At 41.9% G+C, this 24,691-nt stretch overlaps 1 protein-coding gene across 5 annotated transcripts in view; it reads right to left on the bottom strand.

The window, feature by feature from the left end:
• Nucleotides 1–21,481, bottom strand: part of LOC124000103 (CAP-Gly domain-containing linker protein 2-like) — a 76,839-nt gene extending 55,358 nt beyond the window's left edge. For 3 of the 5 annotated variants that reach the window (XM_046306232.1, XM_046306234.1, XM_046306235.1), the window contains exons 1-3: nt 20,765–21,481; nt 14,521–14,740; nt 5,933–6,474 (exon numbers count right to left, since the gene is read on the bottom strand). In XM_046306232.1, the coding sequence (XP_046162188.1) occupies nt 5,933–6,474; nt 14,521–14,644 (666 nt within the window). In that variant the 5' untranslated portion in view covers nt 14,645–14,740; nt 20,765–21,481. The remainder of the gene's footprint in view (nt 1–5,932; nt 6,475–14,520; nt 14,741–20,764) is intronic. The other 2 variants (XM_046306233.1, XM_046306237.1) reach the window with 2 other exon arrangements.
• Between the last annotated feature and the right edge of the window lie 3,210 nt (nt 21,482–24,691).

The raw sequence follows: 24,691 nt of genomic DNA, 5'->3' as shown, positions 1-24,691 counted from the left end.
ATCACCTCCTCGTTAGCAGCCTGTAGCTGTTTCCGGGAGTGTAACGACGCCGTTTCTTGGGCAGTTGTTGGGCTTTTCCTGTCAAAATACAGTTTTCAAAAAAATGGTTGGTTCATGCAACATAATTGATTAAGATAGGAAATGGAAGTGCCATAGGAAATGGACTCACAAATGTGGATATAATTTCCATATAATCCAACATAACGTTATTGCATATTTCATGGTGTAACATCTGCTTCCAACTCACACTCTCAAACACGTAGATAACTTTCCAGACCACTTTCCAGCTCACAAACACATAGATCCCCTGAACGCAGCTCACTCTACAGATCCCAATCACCGGAATTCTGATCACCTGTTCACACATCTGTAGGTCATTTACACACACTATTTAGTTCAGTTCCTTGCACTTCATCATTTTGAGGTATTGTTTGTTTTTGTTACATGGTTTATTCGGAGCGCTGATCATTTTTTCATATTAGCCCTCCTGTGTATCATAGTTTTTGGCCAACCTCACCTACGATGCCTTTTTGCTTATTCCCTGCCTGTACTTTTGCCAATCTGATTTTCTATCATCAACCTCTTGATCAGCCTGATCTCCCGGACTACGTGATTAGCCTTTCCCCTGCCTGTACTGTTACCTGTTTGGTCTCCCTGTGTATGACCTTCTGCCTGTCCCTGGACCCAGCTACCTGCCTCCTCCTGTGGTCCTTTACTAATAAACACCTGCTGCGCCCTGCGCTTGAAACCAGTCTGTCTCCCATTGTATTCATTACACATGGAAGTTCGTGTTACAACTGTTAGTTGTTATACTTCTTTTTAATATTAATATTGTTGCTTTATACAGGCATTTACTAACGTTAAGTAGTTACAATGATTTATCTCGCGCTATTGGAAGTTATAATATGAACCCTAATCATTCCCATGCTTTGTTCATTAACATTATATAAAGTAACATTATATTCCTTCATCTCTCTCTTTGAACAGACTCCAATCCATCCCCTCTCAAAATAAAGTTCCCTACTTTGTGTAACTCATATATTTAATGTTATTTATTTATTTAGCAATACATTATCAAATGGTGAGAGTAAATTTGATTACTTCTGAGTTCATCAATAGTTAATTCAATCAATAGTTAATTTTTCGTGTCATCACTGAGAGCCATCATGACTCTCAAAAGCTGTGACAGCCGCAATTTACTTAACGCCATTGCGTTCTTTAATCATTGCCAGGTCAGAGTCCAAACAGTACCAGACGATAGGCAGTGTTATAGTCAGGCAGGAGTTAGAAACCAGATCCAAACATATTACAAGGGGATAGGCAGGCTGGTAGTCAGAACAGACAGTGGTCAGGCAGGCGAGTTCGGAGTCAGGACAGGCAAGGATCAAAACCAGGAGGACTAGAAACAAACAGAAACTGGGAAAAATAGGAGCAAGGAAAACCGCTGGTTGACTTGGCAAACAAGACGAACTGGCACAGAGAGACGGGAAACACAGGGATATATACACCGGGGATAATAAGCAACACCTGGAGGGGGTGGAGACAATCACGAGGACAGGTGAACTAGGTCAGGGTGTGACAGTGAGCAAAACTTCTACAACCATGTTAATCCTTCAACCCTAAAAGTCACAAAATGGTTCTGAAATATGTACTTCATACAAGTCAAACAACTTTTGTCAAGACTAAATTAGTCAAAGAACTCCTTCCTAATCTACAGCTGTAGAACTGCCCTCCAGTGAAGTTAACATAACATGGCCGACAACAAGAAAACGATCCCATGCAAAGCTAGAGGAACATGAGACATTACTCATGTATATTTGGCCACAGAAGTTCTCTCTTTTCAGAAAGCATTTCTCTTCCCTCTAATGATGAGGGATCTCCGTCTCTGACTAACAGGGTTGTCTGGATTGTCTATGGGTGCCTCCCAAATGGCTCCTTAATCCCTACAGTGCACTTCTTTTGACTAGAGCCTTATGGACCAATGGGGAATAGGGTGCCATTTTGGACACAGACTTCGTAATGTCCCAAACCCCTGATAACAAGATCCTTCTAACTAGGCAGGGGATGTTAGTGACTGAGCGACCATTAGGCCTTCAGATCCCCATTACAACCCATGAAGGAATAGGCATGGTGCTACCTTGTCATTTAGGTACTACTCAATGTTAATTCCAGTGGTAACAACTGATTACTCAGAGTTTCAACCTCACAGTTTAGGGCCTTGAAAGCTGGTGCTGGTTGATGAGTAGTTCTAGTGGGCGGAGGCTGTTGGGAAGGCTTTTGTGAAAACATACTTATATCCATAGAGAGCATGGAAGGTGGAGTCCATGGCAAGTGGTTAAAAACTGTGGTCAGACATGAGAAACCACAGGAATTAGAGTTGCATTTATGCATTCAAATGTAATACTTTTGGTAAACCTTCCAGGAATTTCTCAAAAACACAATTTTCTACTCTTGCAGGAGTTTGAGATTACCATTGTGTATTGTGTACAAAATTGGAATACAAGTCAGAGCCTATCACAAAGCTTCAAGATTCAAAAGTAGGGCACCAAAATACACAATATCAATATTGCAAGAGAGGCTGACAATTTTGAAACAAGTTTCACAACCCCCTATCCAGTATCCATATTGACCAACACACTCACAGAATAGCTGTGAGTTAGAGCAGAGTGGAGAAGCAAGGTAAAATGATGTCAGCGGTGGGATCTCCTGACAGTAATCCAATGTGATTGACAAAACTGACCATTTAGCGCAACCCAATGGTAAATGAATGGCAATGTGACCCAATTGCTGTTTAGAGAGTGTGGTTTGGTTGAAAGAACGTTGTGTAAATGGCAGTCCTTGACCTTTTGTGGGAGTGCAAACGGAATCAGTCCAGGTCTGGTTTCTCAGACTTTCAGAATGATCAAAAAAGATAGCAGATTTACAGGTAATGTAACAGATCTTGTCCTCCTTTTCTGAGGAGGAGTAGCGAGAAGGATCGGAGGACCAATGTGCAGCGTGGTAAGTGTCCATAATGTTTCATCAAACGCAACAGAACACTGGAACAAAATAATAAACGAAACAGTCCCGTGTGGTCACAAACACTGACACGGAAGACATACACCCACAACTCAAAAGTGAAATCAGGCTACCTAAGTATGATTCTCACTCAGGGACAACGATTGACAGCTGCCTCTGATTGAGAACCATACTAGGCCGAACACAGAAATCCCAAATTATAGAAAAATGAAAATAGACAACCCACCCAACTCACGCCCTGACCATACTAAAACAAAGACATAACAAAGGAACTAAGGTCAGAACATGACAGGTAAATCATAATCGTAAATTATAATAAGTTAAGATTGAAGTTTCATAATGTTTTGTCATTGTTTTTGTGGAGCGAGGGTCAAAGCAAACGTGCTCTTCATGTCAACAACATCATTTTCCATCATTGTTTCCACACAGTGAAAAACATTTACAAATTGTTTTTTCAAGAGTGATTTTGCCTTGATACTATGTGGGTATGAAAGTTGCAGAATGTGAACAAAAATGTAAATGCAACTTGCAACCATTTCAAAGATTTTACTGAGTTACAGTTCATATAAGGAAATTAGTCAATTGAAATGTTTTCATTGGGCCCTAATCTATGGATTTCATTTGACTCCAGTCATTGTCCAGTGTGACCACCACTTGCCTCATGCAGCGCGATGCATCTCCTTCGCATTGAGCTTATCAGGCTGTTGATTGTGGCCTGTGGAATGTTGTCCCACTCCTGGAAATTAGTGGGAACTGGAACAAGCTGTAGTACATGTCGATCCAGAGCATCACAAACATGCTCAATGGGTGACATGTCTGATGAGTATACAAGCCATGGAAGAAATGGGAATTGTCTACAGATCCTTGCGACATGGGGCCGTGCATTATCTTGCTGAAACATGTGACCCGTTTCAGGAAACTAGGCGTATGTCGCGGGTCACTACTTCATAGGAGAGCCATTTGAAAGTAAAACATTTTTAAAAATCAAAACGTGTTTTATTTGGCAGAAATCCCTTCTCGAACATGTGAACTTTCATGTGCCTTAATAGCAAACTTGTATGCCATCTGTGAATACGCATAAAATTGTTAAATTATGAGCCTAGTTGGTTTAGCCATGGAAAAAGTGAGCAACTTTCCCGCTAACCATGAATGGCTGAGATAATGAGTGGGCTGGACATGCCAAAGATGAGTTTGGATCAGTCTGGCATATAGTACGCTTCTGTGTATTTGAGCTGGAAAGTATGTCTAGGTAATCCTGTCTAATGCGTATTTTTTTTAAATGTATTGCATAGTAAAACTGCATAAGTGTGGCTCTCCACCTTCTGGAGAACCGAGTTTTGAAATCAATGGAATTCAAGTAGGATAGCTAAGATGTAGAAAACACCTGTCTCCAGATTACATCTTCAAACTATGAGCAACCATGGCATCCGACAGGAGATGCGTCCATCCATGATGTATACGGTAAGATAGTCTAGCTAGCTACATTTTCAGATATTGGTTAGCTATCTGCAGATTCATGCAGGGTAGTAATGTCATACGTTGCGATTCTGGTTCATTGTTTAGCTAACTAGCTACATGTCTTAACAAAAGACTCCACTATGCAAGTAACCATTTCGGGTGTATTCGTAAATTCCGTCTGGCCATCTACTCCGATTTCAGAGCACTCTCGTCTGAGAGTACCAGAGCGTAGAATAATTGTTGAATTTACGAATGCACAACACCAGTTGAATATGGCCATGTCAGTAAACGTTGGCAAAAAAGCATCATTAAGTTGTTGCTATCAGCACAGTTGCAGTCACCAACGCTCAAGATAACATGAAAACAGCCTAACCATCTCTGCTAGGGTGAGTAAAATGGTAAGAGTTTGGGTGGGGGCTCAAGCTTAAGAGGGTGTGAACGATGCTGAATGGGTGTAGACAAAGAAGAGCTCTACAGTAGGTATCAAACATTCAAAGTCCATTTTCTCAAAAGTGAGGTTACAAGTTTATCAACTTTCAAAGCAGAATTACCTTTCCATGATTTCTCAAATGTAGTGAATGATATACCGTGTTGTAGCTTTGTGTCTCTGTTTTTATCCAATGTAAAAAATAAAAATAAATCAAATTTTGCTACATACCACCGAATCAAGGTGGTCGGTCACACATGAAGTGATGGCTTGGCGGATGAATGGTACAACAATGGGCCTCAGGATCTCGTCACTGTATCTTTGTGCATTCAAATTGCCATCGATAAAATGCAATTGTGTTCATTGTCCGTGGCTTTTGCCTGTCCATATCATATCCCCACCTCCACAATGGGGTACTCTGTTCACAACGTTAACATTAGCAAACTGCTCTCCCACACAACGCCATCTGTCCGGTTGAAACCGGGATTCATCTGTGAAGAGCACACTTCTCAAGCATGCCAGTTGCCATCAAAGCTGAGCATTTTCCCCCTGAAGTTGGTTACGACGCCAAACTGCAGTCAGATCAAGACCCTGGCGAAGACGACGAGGATGCAAATGAGCATCCCTGAGACGGTTTCTGAAAGTTTGTGCAGAAATTCTTCGGTTGTACAAACCCGCAGTTTCATCAGCTGTCCGTGGTGGCTGGTCTCAGACACACAATTTGAGAAAAATAAGCTATTTTTGCATATGGAACATTTCTGGGATATTTTATTTCAGTTCATCAAACATGGGAACAAACATGTACATGTTCCGTTTATATTTGTGTTCATTATACTTGACCTAGAAACTATGTCTGAACCATACTGGTAACCCAACACTGTGTGTGTGTGTGTGTGTGTGTGTGTGTGTGTGTGTGTGTGTGTGTGTGTGTGTGTGTGTGTGTGTGTGTGTGTGTGTGTGTGTGTGTGTGTGTGTGTGTGTGTGTGTGTGTGTGTGTGTGTGTGTGTGTGTGTGTGGACATGGACTCACCAGCACGCGGTCTCCCACTCGAAGGTCCTTATCCCCGCCTTTCTTGACCGAGCCACTGTCGGACATGTTGGAACCTGACTCGTTCCCCGTCTTCACCGAACTGTTGAGCATGCCTTCCCTGAGTGGCATAACCACGCGCTGACCAGCAGGCGAAGCCCCGTTGACGCCATGGAGCGTCAGGTTCTGAGCCGTCAGGGAATCAGCAGAGTGGCCTTCGCTTCCTTCGCCCACCGGTTGCCTGGTGAGCTTGGAGGGGCGCGTGAAGATGCCCTGGTGTGGCTGGCACTCAAAGTAGCGCACGCCGCCCACAGAGCCATCATTTTTGCCCAACAGGTCGTTGAGGACCACCCCAGCCCACTGTCCCGGGGCGAACTGTGTCTCGCCCAGGTAGGCGATGACGCCCGGTTTGACCCCGTTGACCCAGACACGTTCGCCAACTACGTAGTCCCCCAGGACATCGTCCCCTACCTCGGATGTTTTGGAGCACGACTTCTCCGAGGCATTGCTGCTGGGGAGTGGGGAGGTCTGCTTGTGTGGGGAGTCTATGGAGGTAGAGAGAGAGAGTATGAGACCATGTAGGCTACAATCATGGAATTCCTATTTACATTCATTACTATTGTAGACAGAGTATAGGTTACAATCAGATAATTCCTATATTCATTCAAATGGACATTGATCTACAGTATGGCTTTAATTACAATGATGAAGAGCAGTGTATGCCATAGGAACAAAAGTGCTGAAGAGGGGAGAGAAAAGGCGATACATACAGGTCTACAAACAAATCATGTGAAAAATAATCAACTAAACAATGTCGCTTGTCTATAGGATTAATATATTGTGTTGTAATCAGGTTACAGTCCAGTTTTCTCATGCATGGACACAAACTGCTGAAATAAGGAATTCAGTCATAATACAAATGTAGAAGATCTATAATAGTGATGCGTGGGTTTGACGGGTTTAGGGTCATGACATATTGCATGGATGAAGAGCGGGTGGGTGGCGGGCACGTTGAATAAAGAGAAAACAATGCATTAAAAATCCAGTCACTCAAGCATCTATTTATCCAATTTTGTCATATCACATCACAAAACGGCATTTATGTGAGGTTAGCCATTACTCTACTTCCTAGTGAAAACTGTCTGTGAGATTATTATCTCTCATGTAATGATGACTTGACCGGTGCTTTGTTGTTTGACACATGATGTTTAGACGAGCACTATCCATTCTGGTGAGAGAGACACAAGCTGTTAACTGTAGCAAGGAAGCTAAACTGTGTGTGTGTGTGTGTGTGTGTGTGTGTGTGTGTGTGTGTGTGTGTGTGTGTGTGTGTGTGTGTGTGTGTGTGTGTGTGTGTGTGTGTGTGTGTGTGTGTGTGTGTGTGTGTGTGTGTGTGTGTGTGTGTGTGTGTGTGTGTGTGTGTGTGTGTGTGGTTGGTGCCAGGACTGTCTCTCTGAAACCCAAACAGTGGGGGAGGGGGCCCAATGGCTGTTTGTATGCCTCAATTGCTCCCATATGTTGTAAGACCAATAGACTTGGTAGCAAAATGGGTACTACATTGAACAAAAGAATGTGGGTTTTAGCATGATCATTCAGTTTTGAAACTTAATGGGGTCTTACAATGGCATTTATGGAGGTACAGTGCCTTCAGAAAGTATTAACACCCCTTGACTTTTTCCACATTTTGTTGTGTTATTGCCTGAATTTACAGTTATTACATTTCAATTTTGTGTTACTGGCCTACACACAATAACCCATAATGTCAAAGTGGGATTTATGTTTTGATACATTTTTACCAATTAATAAATCTGAAATGTTTTAAGTAAATAAGTATTCAACCCCTTTGTTATGGCAAGCCTAAATACGTTCAGGAGTAAAAATGTGCTTAACAAGTCACATAATAAGTTGCATGGACATAAGTTGCATGGACAATAGTGCAATAATAATGTTTAACATGATTTTGAATGACTACCTCATCTCTGTACCCCACACATATGATTAGCTGTAAGGTCCCTCAGTCGAGATGTGTATTTCAAACACAGATTCAACCACAAAGACCAGGGAGGATTTCCAATGCATCTATTGGTACATGGGTAAAACATTTTAAAGCAGACATTGTAATTCCCTTTGAGCATGGTGAAGTTATTAATTACACTTTGGATTGTGTATCAATACTCGGAGTCACTACAAAGATACAGGTGTCCTTCCTAACTCAGCTGCCGGAGAGGAAGGACACTGCTCAAAAAACAGTTACTATGATAGAAAACAGAGGATGGACCAACATTGTAGTTACTTCACAATACTAACCTAAATATTCCAAAACATGCATCCTGTTTGGAATAAGGCACTAAAGTAAAACTGCAAAACATGATGCAAAGAAATGCACTTTATGTCCTGAATACAAAGTGTTTTGATAGTGGCATATCCAACACAACACATCACTGAGTACCACTTCATATTTTCAAGCATGGTGGTGGCTGCATCATGTTATGGGTATGCTTGTCATCGGCAAGGACTAGGGAGTTTTTTTTTTAAATCACAAAAAAACAGAATAAAGCCAAGCACAAGCAAATCCTAGAGAAAAACCTGGTTCAATCTGCTTTCCAACAGACCCTGGGAGACAAATTCACCTTTCAGCAAGACAATAACCTAAAACACAAGGCTAAACATACACTGAAGTTGCTTACAAAGACAACATTGAATGTTTCTGAGTGGCCTAGTTACAGTTTGGACTTAAATTGGCAGGAAAATCTATGGCAATACTTGAAAATGGCTGTCTATAGCAATGATCAACAACCAAGTTGACAGATCTTGAAGAGTTAAAAAATAATAACGTGCAAATATTGTACAACCCAGGTGTGCAAAGCTCTTAAGAGACTGACACAGAAAGACTCACAGCTGTAATCGCTGCCATAGGTGATTCTAACATGTATTGACTCAGGGGGTTGAAAACTTGTCATCAAGATATATATATGTGAGGTCATGTGTGTTGTGCTTGTGTAGGTAATGTGTGTGTACTATGCAGTATGTTTGTGTTGGTGTGTATGTGTATGTGTGTATGTGTGAAGTAATAAAGTGTGTGCAGTAGCAGATGCTGTATGTAATATCATGTGCAGTAGCAGGGGGTATGGGTGTGTGAGCATGCCCCTGCTTGTGCATGTTGTGTGTATCACATGTGTGAGCTTTGTCAACACCATGGCCCTGTGCCACATCACTGGGCCAACACAGAGAAGAACCCTACCCACCCCCTTCTCCCTCTACAAGTCCCACCAGACAAACAAGCATGCACCAAAAAAAGACAGGCGCAGTGCTAGTCCAAGTGGCTGGGTTGCCGGGGCAACGGAAGATCGAGGGGAAAATGAGGCGGGCAGGAGGAAGAGCAAGAACACAGGCCTCACTTTCACTATTGTGCCTAGCCACCTCCCACCACCATCTGAATCCAACTATTCAAACCAGCCCTACACAATCACCCCACCACAACTCCTTAGAACACCCCCTCCCTCTCCCTCCCTCCCTCACACTCACTCTCTCTCCCCTTGCTCTTTCCCTCTCTCTCTCTGCCTCTTTCTCTTCATCTCTCTCTTTCTCTCTCTCTGACTGAGAACTGAAAGCTTTCAGAGAGACTTAAGTCCAATAAGTGAAGTTGAACATTTCTTTGGCTTCCCTAATAATAAACTGATGGTTATTCCTCATACAAATACTATAGTTAATGTGTAGCATTCACAATTGTGGGGCTGATTTTAAGGACAGTGAGAGAAGGAGAGACTAGGACTACGCTTTTAGGGGCGATACCTAAACACCTTTCTCTCTGTTATGATTCTTTGTTTCGACAGTTACAAGGACATAACCTCCAAAGATAGAACCATTGGGAGCAGTTATGAGGTAATATCATGTAAGCTTTTATGAGATTGACAAAATATTTTTAGCAGGGTTGGGACATTCCATTTCAATTCGGTCAATTTCATTTTCAAGGAAATTCTCCTAAATGCTTCTCTATAACCAAGATTCCATCCTGTAAAGTACACGTTGGATGTAAAATGTCACGACATGCATGTTGGAAAGAGCAAATTTGTCTGTAAACATTCCAAATGTCGACAAAACCTAATACACTAGACAATTAGGTATCTTTTTTGTTTCTGTTAAATATATTATGCAAGAAATGGAGGTGGAAACGCCTTCATGTGCAAATATTTATAGTATAACCATCATATTGAAGTAAACTTGGGAGTGGCACAATGATATGTTGTGTGGTCCTCCCACTACGACTCGGGAAAGCATGCAGTAAAATAAGTAATGATGAACTTGAAAGGGTGGTGAAAGTGCAAGGTTATGAGCTTGATGCTGCTTTCCAATAAATATTGAGGGTCTTATTCTGGTGACATGATGATAGATGCTTGGCTGCCGTTTGACAAATAAAAAGAATCTCGCTCTTATCCATAATCTCATCATGTAGGTATCCTACCCGCACTGTATCTGCGAGTTGTTGGCTAGACCGCACTTGCCAAGACCAGAGTGGGCACAAATTTCGCTTTGATGGAAACACATGTCTGGTGGGAAAATGCACATATAGTTTTTATGCAGATTTGAGAATATTCATATAAAAAGCTGTCACCAATTGTATGGAAACCTAGCTTTTAAGAACATTTTTGAATTGGAATTTCAGTCTACTTCCTGAATTGACTGAATTTAAATTGAATTTACCACAACCCAGATGTGTTGTCCCTAATACAGTTGAAGTCGGAAGTTTACATACAGTACACTTAGGTTGGAGTCATTAAAACTTGTTTTTAAACCACTCCACAAATTTCTTGTTAACGAACTATAGTTTTGGCAAGTCGGTTAGGACATCTACATCTAATTGTTTACATACAGATTATTTCACTTATAATTTACTGTATCACAATTCCAGTGGGTCAGAAGTTTACATACACTAAGTTGACTGTGCCTTTAATAAACAGCTTTGAAAATTCCAGAAAATGATGTCATGGCTTTAGAAGCTTCTGATAGGCTAATTGACATCATTTGAGTCAATTGGAGGTGTACCTGTGGATGTATTTCAAGGCCTACCTTCAAACCCAGTGCCTCTTTGCTTGACAACAGTGGGAAAATCAAAAGAAATCATCCAAGATCTCAGAAAAAGGTTGTAGACCTCCACAAGTCTGGTTCATCCTTGGGAGCAATTTCCAAACGCCTGAAGGTACCACGTTCATCTGTACAAACAATAGTACGCAATTATGAACACCATGGGACCCCGCAGCTGTCATACTGCTCTGGAAGGAGATTTGTTCTGTCTCCTAGAGATTAACCTACTTTGGTGTGAAAAGTGCAAATCAATTCCAGAACAGCAAAGGACCTTGTGAAGATGCTGGAGGAAACAGGTACAAAAGTATCTTTATCCACAGTAAAATTCGTCCTATATCGACATAACCTGAAAGGCCGCTCAGCAAGGAAGAAGCCACCGCTCCAAAAAAAAGCCAGACTACGGTTTGCTGGTGCACATGGGGACAAATATTGTGCTTTTTGGAGAAATATCCTCTGGTCTGATTAAACAAAAATAGAACTGTTTGGCCATAATCACTATCGTTATGTTTGGAGGAAAAAGGGGGAGGCTTGCAAGCCGAAGAACACCATCCCAACCATGAAGCACGGGGGTGGCAGCATCATATTGTGGGGGTGCTTTGCTGCAGGAGGGACCGGTGCACTTCACAAAATAGATGGCAATATGAGGTAGGAAAATTATGTGGATATATTGAAGCAACACCTCAAGACATCAGTCAGGAAGTTAAAGCTTGGTCGCAAATGGGTCTTCCAAATGTGTGGGCAGAACTGAAAAAGCATGTGTGAGCAAGGAGGCCTACAAACCTGACTCAGTTACACCAGCTCTGTCATGGGGAATGGGCCAAAATTCACCCAACATATTGTGGGAAGCTTGTGGAAGGCTATCCGAACTGTTTGACCCAAGTTAAACAATATAAAGGCAATGCTACCAAATACTAATTGAGTGTATGTAAACTTCTGACCCACTGGGAGTGTGATAAAAGAAATAAAAGCTGAAATAAATAATTAACTCTACTATTATTCTGACATTTCACATTCTTAAAATAAAGTAGTGATCCTAACTGACCTAAAACAGGGAATTTTTACTCGGATTAAATGTCAGGAATTGTGAAAAACTGAGTTTAAATGTATTTGGCTAAGGTGTATGTGAACTTCCAACTTCAACTGTATGTTGGTGCACCATTATATATAATCACAATACATTTCTAAATGGAAAAAGTAGCCTTTTGGTATTGAAATCCAAGGAGGATGAACAGACAGGAGAACAAGAGGAAATTATCTAGGCCTGCCTACTTATTATCAAATCAATTGGATCTAAAAAGGGAAGAGTATATAATGTATTATATCACCAATCAACGACAGAAAAAAATGGCAATGATCTTGAACTAAAAAGGAAATTAGAGCAGGGCTATTAGTACACAAATGGAAATTTGATGACCAAACAGCTAATCACACAATAGCCCTAACCTGATTCTCTGTGTGCACTGCAGGCAGGCAGCTGATGAACACTGATGTGGGAAAGGATGACAGTCAGTTAGTAGGATTAGGTCAATTACTATGACTACCAGCTGTTCCTGAAATGACCCTGATCTAGAAAAATATTAAAGAGACTAAGTTTGGATTTTTTTTTGCTGTGGAGCCATGGTTGTAGATGTTAAAATGTTGGCTTATGGATGCATGCGTAAGGGGGCCTCCTCCGTAAGGGGGCTTGAGAAATGGGGACATTCAATGAATAAGATAATTCAGTGGCATTGTTTTGTTTGTTCTGGTAACTGAGAGGGCCTTGAAGTAGGCCGATATCCTAAGTCCTACCTCTACCGATTAAATATACTTCCTTTTTACATAAATAAAGCATTGTTAATATTGCTTACAAGATATATACATATTGTGTTACGAAACTGTGCATGGAGAGAGGCATTTTACCAACATCCAATAACTAAGATAATTCACACGACTTTGTGAATTTGGATAATTGAGAAGGAATTCAAATAACACTATTAGTCATTTGAAACAATGTTAGTCCTACATCTCTTAAAATAACTATCTAATGATAGGTAATTATGCATCATCTATTGGTAGTTATACTTACAACATACACTACTACATACACTGCACTGCAAAATAGTCCTTTTTGAAGGAGGAACCAAAAATAAATAAAAAAACATATGCACTCTCAAAGGCATTACTGCTATGCATGATTCTCATTTACCCACGACTGTACTTCCTGTGTTTTTCTCTTTCCTTTCCTTTGCTCACAACATTCCACCGTCAACTTAAACCATGACACGGCTGCCTCTGATTGAACTCTCCCATACAGGCTAATGCAAATAACAAGACAGCAGAAGCAGCCCAGACTCCCCCAGACAGTGTTTGGCCTCCTGTCGGCTAATATCAGCCGAGTGCAGCTCGGAGGCAGAGTCTAGCTGTCATTTTGCAGAAAGCTGTGCCAGTGTTACACACGCATCTGTGGCGTTAGGGTCACAGGTTAGCGTTTTTCGTCATGACTCTTGTTCTGGAGGCAGTTCTGTAGAGTGGTCAGTAGCTCGCACAGCCACAAAGTCCATAAAATCTAACTGTAAACCTAACCCTAACCTTAACCACACTGCTAACCCTAACCTTAAAATAAGACTAAAAAGCTTCTCTTTTTTTAAACGGATGATTTTTACAACATAGCCAATTTTGACTTTACAGCTGGCCTATTTAAGGGGAAATTGCTCAGTTCTGCCCAGGACAAGACTCATGACAATAAACATCATCCTGCCTAGGGTCTGGGCTTGTTATGTGATCTAAAACCGGAAATAACGTGAGTGTCCTATTTCTGTTGGCTTTGCACACTGTCAAAACCTGGGTAGATGGAGAGGTTTCGGATTTGTCATGGTGGTAGACAAATATGGTTTAGTACTAAGATGTAATCTCTGTGAATCACAACAAAGTCACCTACAACAGTTATTCTCAACCTGGGGTGCCAATACCCCTAAGGGTACCTGGCATATCCACAAGGGGTACTTGAGAAGACTCATAAGAACACAGGCCTAATGATCAGTTGCACATGAAGGGGTACTTCGGACAAAGGAAAATGTGATTGGGGCTACAGTAACCAATAAAACATGTTAAACTCTGACCTAAAGCATAATACTGTACCTAGTGCCCTGATTTTCTTCTGACAACATGAGCTGACCAGGAAAAACTCAGGGCCCTGACAACAAACAATCTATTACAACAATCAATGAATTGCTGGTCACTTCCAATGATGAAATGCCACAATGATTGATAGGCTAACTGGGGCGGCAGGGTAGCCTAGTGGTTAGAGCGTTGGACTAGTTACTGAAAGGTTGCAAGTTCAAATCCCTGAGCTGACAAGGTACACATCTGTTGTTCTGCCCCTGAACAGGCAGTTAACCCACTGTTCCTAGACTGTCATTGAAAATATGAATTTGTTCCTAACTGACTTGCCTAGTAAAATAAATAACTAAGCAATAGGAAATCTGCTCTCTGAGAGTCTTGAGGTCTTGAAGTGTGAAGAAGTGACTTACTGTCTTTATGGCCCACAGTGCCGGAAGCAGATCCCCCAGCAGAGGTTCGTCCCACGGGGCCAGGGGAGTGCTTTGGGCCCCTGCCAGGGATCTTCAGTCCACTGGACTTCAGCATGTTCATCATGTACAGGGGAGATGTGCAGGGATGAGAAAGTCCCTATCAAGGCTTTCGGTTTGAGGCACTAGAAATCGTAATGGTGGCAATCTCTCTCCATTTTAGCTGTGGAAATGAGTGGAAGCATCAGTGTATTAGTGACGACGCTAGCATTATCCATCTGTAAAGGAACATTTGGTTCATAGAAACATTACAGGAACGTTCTGTGCTAGCTGGCTTTCTTGTTGAGAACTCCAGACATTTTAAAACTTAAGCCATGTTAAGGTGTAGCAAGTATAGCCTACACTGTACTACTGTAAAGGCCTACACATTTAAATAATTGAGTGGTTCCTTTTCAATTTGATAAAAAATTAACTATAGATAAGAAACCAATCGGCTCTATTTCTGATTTGGGTTATTAATCATCGTTGTTGATTCTCCTGTACTCTGGCCAATGGGCCTTAGTAAGTTAAATGTATAGTTTCAAGTGTGTTGTTGGTGAATTAATGCACAGGGACTTAGATGTGTTCACTTTCACAAAATGAGCTTCCTGTTTTGCCTCGATGCTAAAATGTGTATTTCAAGAATATTCACTGACAGAAAAAGAGACATTTGGTCTTGTTTTTGGTTGTGCATTCATTCCAAATGAATATACTAGGGCTATTTATAGAATTGTGGTTATAATAGTAGTTATTAGACTTCTGTTAGGGTTAGGGTGGCCTTATGCCGGTGCCATAGCATCACATGTCTATGAGAGGACTTCATTGCACTAGGCCCTGCCCACACACTCTGAGATCTGATCAGCTGTATTCCCAGTTACATGCATGGCCTACAAGACAACATCTCTCCAACCATAATATGCAATTCATGACAGCGTTACATCACTGTTCTAGCGCCAAGTCGCACTTATGCAGGTTTCGAGATGCAGTTTTGGAATTGTTAGTTAGATTACTTGTTGGTTATTACTGCATTGTCGGAACTAGAAGCACAAGCATTTCGCTACACTCTCATTAACATCTGCTAACCATGTGTATGTGACAAATACAATTGGATTTGATTTGAGATAAGACGACTGACAAAATACACAGATGCTTTTACAGTATCATCAGCACCATTCAGTCGACTCATGTATCAACATCATTTCGTAGGTTATTTTATGCAATAGTCCTGTATATGCTTTCAGAATATTTCCTCAGGCAGTGTTATGACAGCTCTGCTAGGGGGCTATATTCTTGACAATACAAAGTAGCAACTTTGTAGCCTATATACACTACATGACCAAAAGTATGTGGACACATGCTCGTCAAGCATCTCATTCCAAAATCATGGGCATTAACATGGAGTTAGTCCCCCTTTGCTGCTATAACAGATTCCACTCTTCTGAGAAAGCTATCCACTAGATGTTGGAACATTGCTGCGGGGATTTGCTTCCATTAAGTCACAAGAGCATTAGTGAGGTCGGGCACTGACGTTGGGCGATTAGGCCTGGCTCGCAGTCCCAATTCATCACAATGGTGTTTGATGGGTTTGAGGTCAGGGCTCTGTGCAGGCCAGTCAAATTCTTCCACAATGATCTCGACAAACCATTTCTGTATAGACTTTGCTTTGTGCATGGGGGCATTGTCATGCTGAAACAGGTACGGGCCTTCCCCAAACTTTTGCCACAAAGTTCGAAGCACAGAATCGTCTAGAATGTCATTGTATGCTTTAGCATTAAGATTTCCCATTACCGAAACTAAGGGGCCTAGCCCGAACCATGAAAAACAGCCTCAGACCTTTATTCCCTCCTCTACCAAACTTTACAGTTGGCACTATGCATTCGGGCAGGTAGCGTGCTCCTGGCATCCGCAAAAACCAGATTCGTCCGTTGGGCTGCCATATGACGAAGTGTGATTACCATATGGTGAAGTGTGATCCTGAGAACGCGTTTCCACTGCTCCAGAGTCTAATGGTGGCGAGCTTTACACCACTGCAGCCAACGCTTGGCATTGCACATGGTGATCTTAGGCTTGTGTGCGGCTGCTCAGCCATGTAAACTAATGTCATGAAGCTCCCGAAGGACAGTTCTTGTGCTGACGTTGCTTCCAGAGGCAGTTTGGAACTCGGTAGTGAGTGTTGTAACTGGGGACAGACTATTTTTACCCGCAACATGCTTCAGCGCTTGTCATTCCATTCTGTGAGCTGGTGTGGCCTACCACTTTGTGCTGACTGTTTCCACTTCACAATAACAGCACAGTTGACCGGGGAAGATCAAGCAGAAATTTGATGAACTGACTTGTCGGAAAGGTAGCATCCTATGACGGTGCCACGTTGAAAGCCACTAGAGATGGTCACCTCGCTTTGCGTTCTTAGGAAACTATGCAGTATTTTGTTTTTTATGAATTATTTCTTACACTGTTACCCCAGGAGATCTTAAGTCTTATTACATACAGCCGGGAAGAACTATTGGATAGAAGAGCAACGTCAACTTACCAACATTACAACCAGGAAAATTACTTTCCCAAAGCGGATCCTCTGTTTGGACCACCATCCAGGACAATGGATCGGATCCCAGTAGACGACCCAAAACAACAGCGCCACAAAAGGGGCAGATGGAGTGGTCTTCTTTTCAGGCTCCGTAGACGGGCACATCCATCACCGCTCCCGAGTATACTACTCGCCAATGTCCAGTCTCTTGACAACAAGGTAGACGAAATTCGAGCAAGCGTTGCCTTCCAGAGAGACATCAGAGATTGTAACATTCTCTGTTTCACGGAAACAATGCTCACTCGGGATACGTTATCAGAGTTGGTACAGCCACCCGGTTTCTTCACGCATTGCGCCGACAGAAAAAAAACATCTCTCTGGTAAGAAGAAGGGCAGGGGTGTATGCCTTATGATTAACGAGTTGTGGTGTGATCCTAACAACATACAGTTACTCAAGTCCTTTTGTTCACCTGACCTAGAATTCCTTACAAACAAATGCCGGTCACATTATCTAGCAAGAGAATTCTCTTCGATTATAATCACAGGCAGGTATATCCCCCCCAAGCAGACACCTCGACGGCCCTGAAAGATCTTCATTGGACTCTATGTAAACTGGAAACCACATATCCTGAGGCTGCATTTATTGTAGCTGGGGATTTGAACAAGGCTAATCTGAAAACAAGGCTCCCTAAATTTCATCAGCATATCGAATGCGCGACCCGGGCTGGCAAAATTCTGGATCATTGCTACTCTAACTTCCGCAACGCATACAAAGCCCTCCCTCGCCCTCCTTTTGGCAAATCTGACCATGACTCCATTTTGTTGCTCCCAGTATATAGACAGAAACTAAAACAGGAAACGCCCATGCTCAGGTCTGTTCAATGCTGGTCCGACCAATTTGACTCCATGCTTCAAGATTGCTTCGATCACGTGGACTGGGATATGTTCCCAGATAGCATCAGACAACAACATTGATGTATACGATGATTCGGTGAACAAGTGCATCGGTGATGTTGTACCCAAGGTGACTATTAAAACCTTCCCCAACCAGAAACCGTGGATTGATGGCAGCATTCGCGCAAAACTGAAAGCGCAAACCACTGCTTTTAATCATGGCAAGGTGACCGGAAACATGACCGAATACAAACAGTGTAGCGATTCTCTCTGCATGGCAATCAAACAAGCTAAGCGTCAGTATAGAGACAAAGTAGAGTCGCAATTCAACGGCTCAGACATGAGACATATGTGGCAGGGTCTACAGTCAATCACGGATTACAAAAAGAAAACCAGCCCTGTTAAGGACACCGATGTCTTGCTCCCAGACAAACTCAAAATCTTCTTTGCTCGCTTTGAGGACAATACAGTGGCACGGACACGGCCTGCTACCAAACCCTGCGGGCTCTCCTTCACCGCAGCCAACATGAGTAAAACATTTAAACGTGTTAACCATCGCAAGGCTGCTGGCCCAGACGGCATCCCTAGCCGCTACCTCAGAGCATGCGCAGACCAGCTGGCTGGTGTGTTTACGGACATATTCAATCAATCCCTATCCCAGTCTTTTGTTCCCACATGCTTCAAGATAGCCACCATTGTTCCTGTTCCCAAGAAAGCTAAGGTAACTGAGATTAACGACTATCGCCCCGTAGCACTCACTTCCGTCATCATGAAGTGCTTTGAGAAACTAGTTAAGGATCACATCACCTCCACCCTATCCGACACCCTAGACCCACTCCAATTTGCTTACCGCCCCCAGTTAGTCCACAGACGATGCAATCGCAATCACACTGCACACTGCCCTAACCCATCTGGACAAGAGGTATACCTATGTAAGAATGCTGTTCATCGATTACAGCTCAGCATTTCAAATCAAGTCATTTAACACCATAGTACCTTCCAAACTCGTCATTAAGCTCGAGACCCTGGGTCTCAACCCCGCCCTGTGCAACTGGGTCCTGGACTTTCTGACGGGACGCCCCCAGGTGGTGAGGGTAGAAAACAACATCTCCACCCCATCTCCACCCGCTGATCCTCAACACTGGGGCCCCACAAGGGTGCGTTCTCAGCCCTCTCCTGTACTCCCTGTTCACCCATGACTGCGTGGCCATGCACACCTCCTACTCAATGTGATCCTTCTGTAGCTCAGTTGGTAGAGCATGGCGCTTGTAACGCCAGGATAGTGGGTTCGATTCCCGGGACCACCCATACGTAGAATGTATGCACACATGACTGTAAGTCGCTTTGGATAAAAGCGTCTGCTAAATGGCATATATTATTATTATTATATTATTATATTATTATATTAAGTTTGCAGACGACACTACAGTGGTAGGCTTGATTACCAACAACGACGAGACAGCCTACATTGGGGAGGTGAGGGCCCTCGGAGTGTGGTGTCAGGAAAAATAACCTCACACTCAACGTCAACAAAACAAAGGAGATGATTGTGGACTTCAGGAAACAGCAGAGGGAGCACCCCCCTATCCACATCAACGGGACAGTAGTGGATAAGGTGGAAAGTTTTAAGTTCCTCGGCGTACACATCACGGACAAACTGAAATGGTCCACCCACACAGACAGCGTGGTGGAGAAGGCACAACAGCGCTTCTTCAACGTCATGAGGCTGAAGACATTTGGCTTGTCACCAAAAACACTCGAAAGAATCCTGTCGGGCTGTATCACCGCCTGGTACGGCAACTGCTCCATTGTTGTCCTCTTCAAGGACAATAACCACCCTAGTCACTGCCTGTTCACCCCACTATCATCCAAAAGGCGAGGTCAGTACAGGTGCATCAAAGCTGGGACCGAGAGACTGAAAACCAGCTTCTATCTCAAGACCATCAGACTGTTAAACAGCCATCACTAGCATTGAGTAGCTGCTGCCAACATCCTGACTCAAATCTCTAGCCACTTTAATAATAAAAAATTGGATGTAATAAATGTATCACTAGTCACTTTAAACAATGCAACTTTATGTAATGTTTACATATTACTCATCTCATATGTATATACTGTACTCTATACCATCTACTGCTTCTTGCCATTCGGCCATTGCTCATCCATATATTTTATATGTACATATTCTTATTCATTCCTTTAGACTTGTGTGTATAAGGTAGTTGTTGTGAAATTGTTAGATTACTTGTTAGATATTACTGCATGGTCGGAACTGGAAGCACAAGCATTTCGCAACACTCGCATTAACATCTGCTAACCATGTGTATGTGACCAATAAAATGTGATTTGAGCGCTTCAATAAGGCCATTCTACTACCAATGTTTAAATATGGAGATTGCATGGCTGTGTGCTCGATGTTATACACCTGACATCAACGAGTGTGACTGAAATAGCCGAATCCACTCATTTGAAGGGTAGTCCACATACTTTTGTATATATATATATATATGACAGTGCAGTAGGGCTAAGCTTGGCTACAATATTACAATTTTATGTTCTAAGCATCAATGACCATTAGGCTATTGAGTGACACATTGTATTTGCTAAGCTTGTTGGATACATTGTTTACACAATTCTATTTTGCGAATTGATATTTCTGTGATAGGGAAACAGAATGCGCATCCAATCACATACAACCTATTGACCTATTGTTATACCAACTACAGCGTGGTGTGCATTTCTACTTCAACTCAAAAAATCCCGATAAATATGCATGAAAGAAACGCTTACCTTTAAATGTACAATTTACGCATAAACGTATTTGTTTTTCCTAGAGGAGAGGGTTGCGCTGATCGGTTGATTTATCAGAAGGCTGCCACTCCCTATACACCAACACAGGGATGCACAAAAAATATGGATGCTGAGCTGGAGCTGAAAGGGAGAGTGTGATAGGATGCGAGCCGCATTTGGCTATTTCATGCAACTGAGATGCCGGTTTAATTTCAAAATGCGACTTTCAGGAACAAAATTAGATTGTTTTCTCATAGCAAAACAGAAACAACAACTTAACTATATGCCAAGTCCTCGGTCTCCCTTCTTGTTTGCGGTTTTGTTGTGCAACGCAGCATCAGCAACTCGCATTCAATCATGCAGCTTCGATCCCCGTCCACGACTAGTAAAGGCGCTGTATGGTCAATCTATAGTCTGCATTGGTCGTGCAGCCTCTACAGAAGTCATGGCATTCATGGGTCTTGCGCTTCGCCGAGCAGCGCAGAGATGTTGTCAAGGAAGTGAGTTTGTGTTTATACAGGACCTCCCGCTCTCACCTACCGTCCACCAATCATGTAAATACGGAGCTATACGGAGCCCTACACATTGACACACAATTTGAGAGGCACACCGTGATGCGGAACAGAGCTCAAATTGGCCTCCGCGAGTGCGTCACACCATCCATACGGCGCATCCGAACACATTTTCGGATCAAGCATAAATTGACTCTTAAAAACGTTGACCAGTACGCAGCCAGTCGCACATGTGGCGTACTGAACACAGAAGGTGAGGAGGTTTTCAATGTTTCGCTTGGGGGCGCAATGGATTTTCGCCCTCTTTTATCGCCTCTGTAGCCTCCCCCTTCGCTGGCTCAACCAAACAAAGAGCTAAGGAAGTGGACGCTGTTGCTGAGAGAGTTGTGAATAGAAGAAGGCCAACAATGTTGTGGCCAGCTTGGAAGGCATTCATAAATAGTTGCCTATTTTGTATATTTAAGGTGTAGGAGAAAGTAGGATTGACTATAATAATTTATCCTGAATTTATGTGCACCTGGTGCTGAATCACTGGGAATTTGTTATCCTTCCTGAAAATTCATTATATTAGATCCCACTTTGCAATAGGCTATAGCACTGTCCCTAATACGATTTACAATAATTACAATATACTTTTTTTGCAACTCACACTTAAGGGTTCCCAAATATACATACAATTGAGATAATGAACAGACAATATAATAACATTGTAATTACACTGCCTACTGTTATAATACCATACAGGCTAAATACACAGACCTGTATAAGGGAAACTTATTGAAAAGAAGGTCTACTGGATATTTGTAAATGACAACTATAAGTAGCCTTGCACTATTTTATATTTTGCAATATTTATGGTTAAAAAAAAAGTATATTAAGCAGAGACATTTGAACAACTCTCAATCAGTTACACCTATAAATGGAATGTGATTTAGTGCCATTGTGATTAGTGTGGGCTCTCGAGTGGTGCCATGGTCTAAGGCACTGCATCTCAGTGCAAGAGGCGACACTACAGTCCCTGGTTTGAATCCAGGCTGAATCATATCCGGTCGTGATTGGGAGTCCCATAGGGCGGCGCACATTGTAAATAAGCATTTGTTCTTAACTGACTTGCCTAGTTAAATAAAGATTAAATAAAAAATAAAGTTAAATGTGCACTGGTCCATCATCAATACCCTTTGAAGCACTCAACAATCATCACGCCCTGACCTTAGAGCTTTTTATGTCTCTATTTTGGTTTGGTCAGGGTGTGATTTGGGTGGGCATTCTATGTTCATTTTTCTATGTTTTGTATTTCTTTGTTTTGGCCGGGTATGGTTCTCAATCAGGGACAGCTGTCTATCGTTGTCTCTGATTGGGAACCCTACTTAGGCAGCCTACTTAGGCAGCCCTTTTTCTCACCTGTCTTTGTGGGTAGTTGTCTTTGTTTGTTGGCACTATACCCTTTAGCTTCACGGGTGGTTTTTGGATTGTTTGTTTTTGTCGGCGTCATAATAAAAGGAATATGTACGCTCACCATGCTGCACCTTGGTCCTCTTCTTTCACCAGCCGTGACACCTTCCGGCATCTCAATGGCTGTGGCACAACAGCAATTTGTCAGTGTCTAATCTATATTGTGGCCCTGAGTGTCAAGGATGAGATTAGCCTATTACATGCTTATATAAAAATTATAATTTCCAATAGGGTGTGATCTTGTGGACGTGATGTCTCATGGTTAGTAATGTTTAGTCAACAAATAAACATAGACTTAGCGGTGGTAAATGATGAGTTGTGAATGTAGCAGGTCAAATGGGTAGATTAGGTCAATTGAGCTAAATCCATACCATATATTGTGTAGACCCCCCTATACATGCATGATGAAAAATCTGAAGGTCTTTCTAAATAATTGTAAACATTGAAATAATTCCACATTAGATTACTCTTGCGGTATGAAAATGTCTCACTAACTTAGGTCCCTGTACTCAGTGTAAAAAAGTTGATATATAGCTGATAACCAGATTAATTAAAATAAAGCTGATGGACAGAAAAGATACAATTACATTTTCCCATTCCTAAAGCTGCATTATTGATATAAACAATTCAAAATGAATGTAACATCCAGATCACAGGTTTACAGAAGTGGAAAGTGGATAACCTATTCATATTTGGTTGTGGCAAAAACAAATGTTATGTCTTAAAATCAGTGGCCAATAATTGTCACTGGGGTAGTTTGGTCGTTGCGTAGGGATGCTTGCCATCAATGGTGTACATGTATGTACTTATCAATTGTTTAATGGCGGTGCTAGGTCTATTGAGGGTGTGTCAGAACCGGCAAGGCCCTCTCTGGAGCCGCCTCTGCTTAAAATTGAGTCAGGAGAGGGGGAGCAAAGGGGATTGGATGTTTCTTGTTTCCATGAGAGGTTGAAGCCACAACAGGAAATACATTCTTTCTGTATTGCTGAAGATCTGGACATAAGCCAAACTATGCAAACAGATACTACATGAGCCTTGATTACCATTATTAAATGCATGTTTCTGTAATATTTCGCTAACAATTGTCTGACTATTGTCTGGGCTACTGCATTGTGTCCTTCAACAAGGAGTGACACAGATATTGATATGCCTCTGTAAGTCAACTGTAATACTGTGAGTCAACCCACATTTGAGTAATAAAATAGGCATGCTGAAAGCACTATACAGAACTAAGAGTGTAGACTGAAACTTTTGATAAGCAAATGTCTTTATATCAATGTTGGCTAGATGTTTAGAGTTTTTTTTTCATACAATAAAAGTAGTTTTAATGACCTTGCACACGGTTAATGTACTCTGGTCACATGGAAAGCAACACATTTTCCCTTTGTATAATCTAATATACATTGCACTTGATTAAATCTGAAATGAATGCATTTAGTGTGTAACGAACTTTATAAAGTATTTCCTATCTATATCCACACACGCACCATATTGGTGTCGACTGTATAGCTGGTTTGAATTGCATTTAGATAATTCTCAAATTATTAGAGAGAACTGGAGTTTCAAACTGTACTTGCAGGTGCTTTACACAAAATGTGTTGATATGCAACATGGAAGTAGTTAACCATTTGGTACTTCCTGGAAAGATACAATAGAAAGTACACCAACCCTGTATACTGTACAGCTCCAGGGTACAGTTTTGCGTAGGTACAGATCTAGGATCAGCTTCTCCTCCCCCAATCCTTGACCATTATTGGGAAAAATGCTAAACTGACCCAAGATCAGCATCTAGGTGCAACTTCACTTTACACCATACTGTATAGCATGGCTGTATAGCACTTCACAAGCATACTTATGCAACTGAGCCACCTAGTGGTAAATAACAATGGTCTATGTTAATGGTCCAACATTTTCCATTCACGTGGTGAAACAGAAAGAAAATAGCATGTAAAAATGTACAATA

The sequence above is a fragment of the Oncorhynchus gorbuscha genome, linkage group LG16 (genome assembly GCF_021184085.1).
Source record: "Oncorhynchus gorbuscha isolate QuinsamMale2020 ecotype Even-year linkage group LG16, OgorEven_v1.0, whole genome shotgun sequence".
Classification (NCBI taxonomy): Eukaryota; Metazoa; Chordata; class Actinopteri; order Salmoniformes; family Salmonidae; genus Oncorhynchus; species Oncorhynchus gorbuscha.
This window is presented reverse-complemented; position numbering and strand designations above follow the sequence as displayed.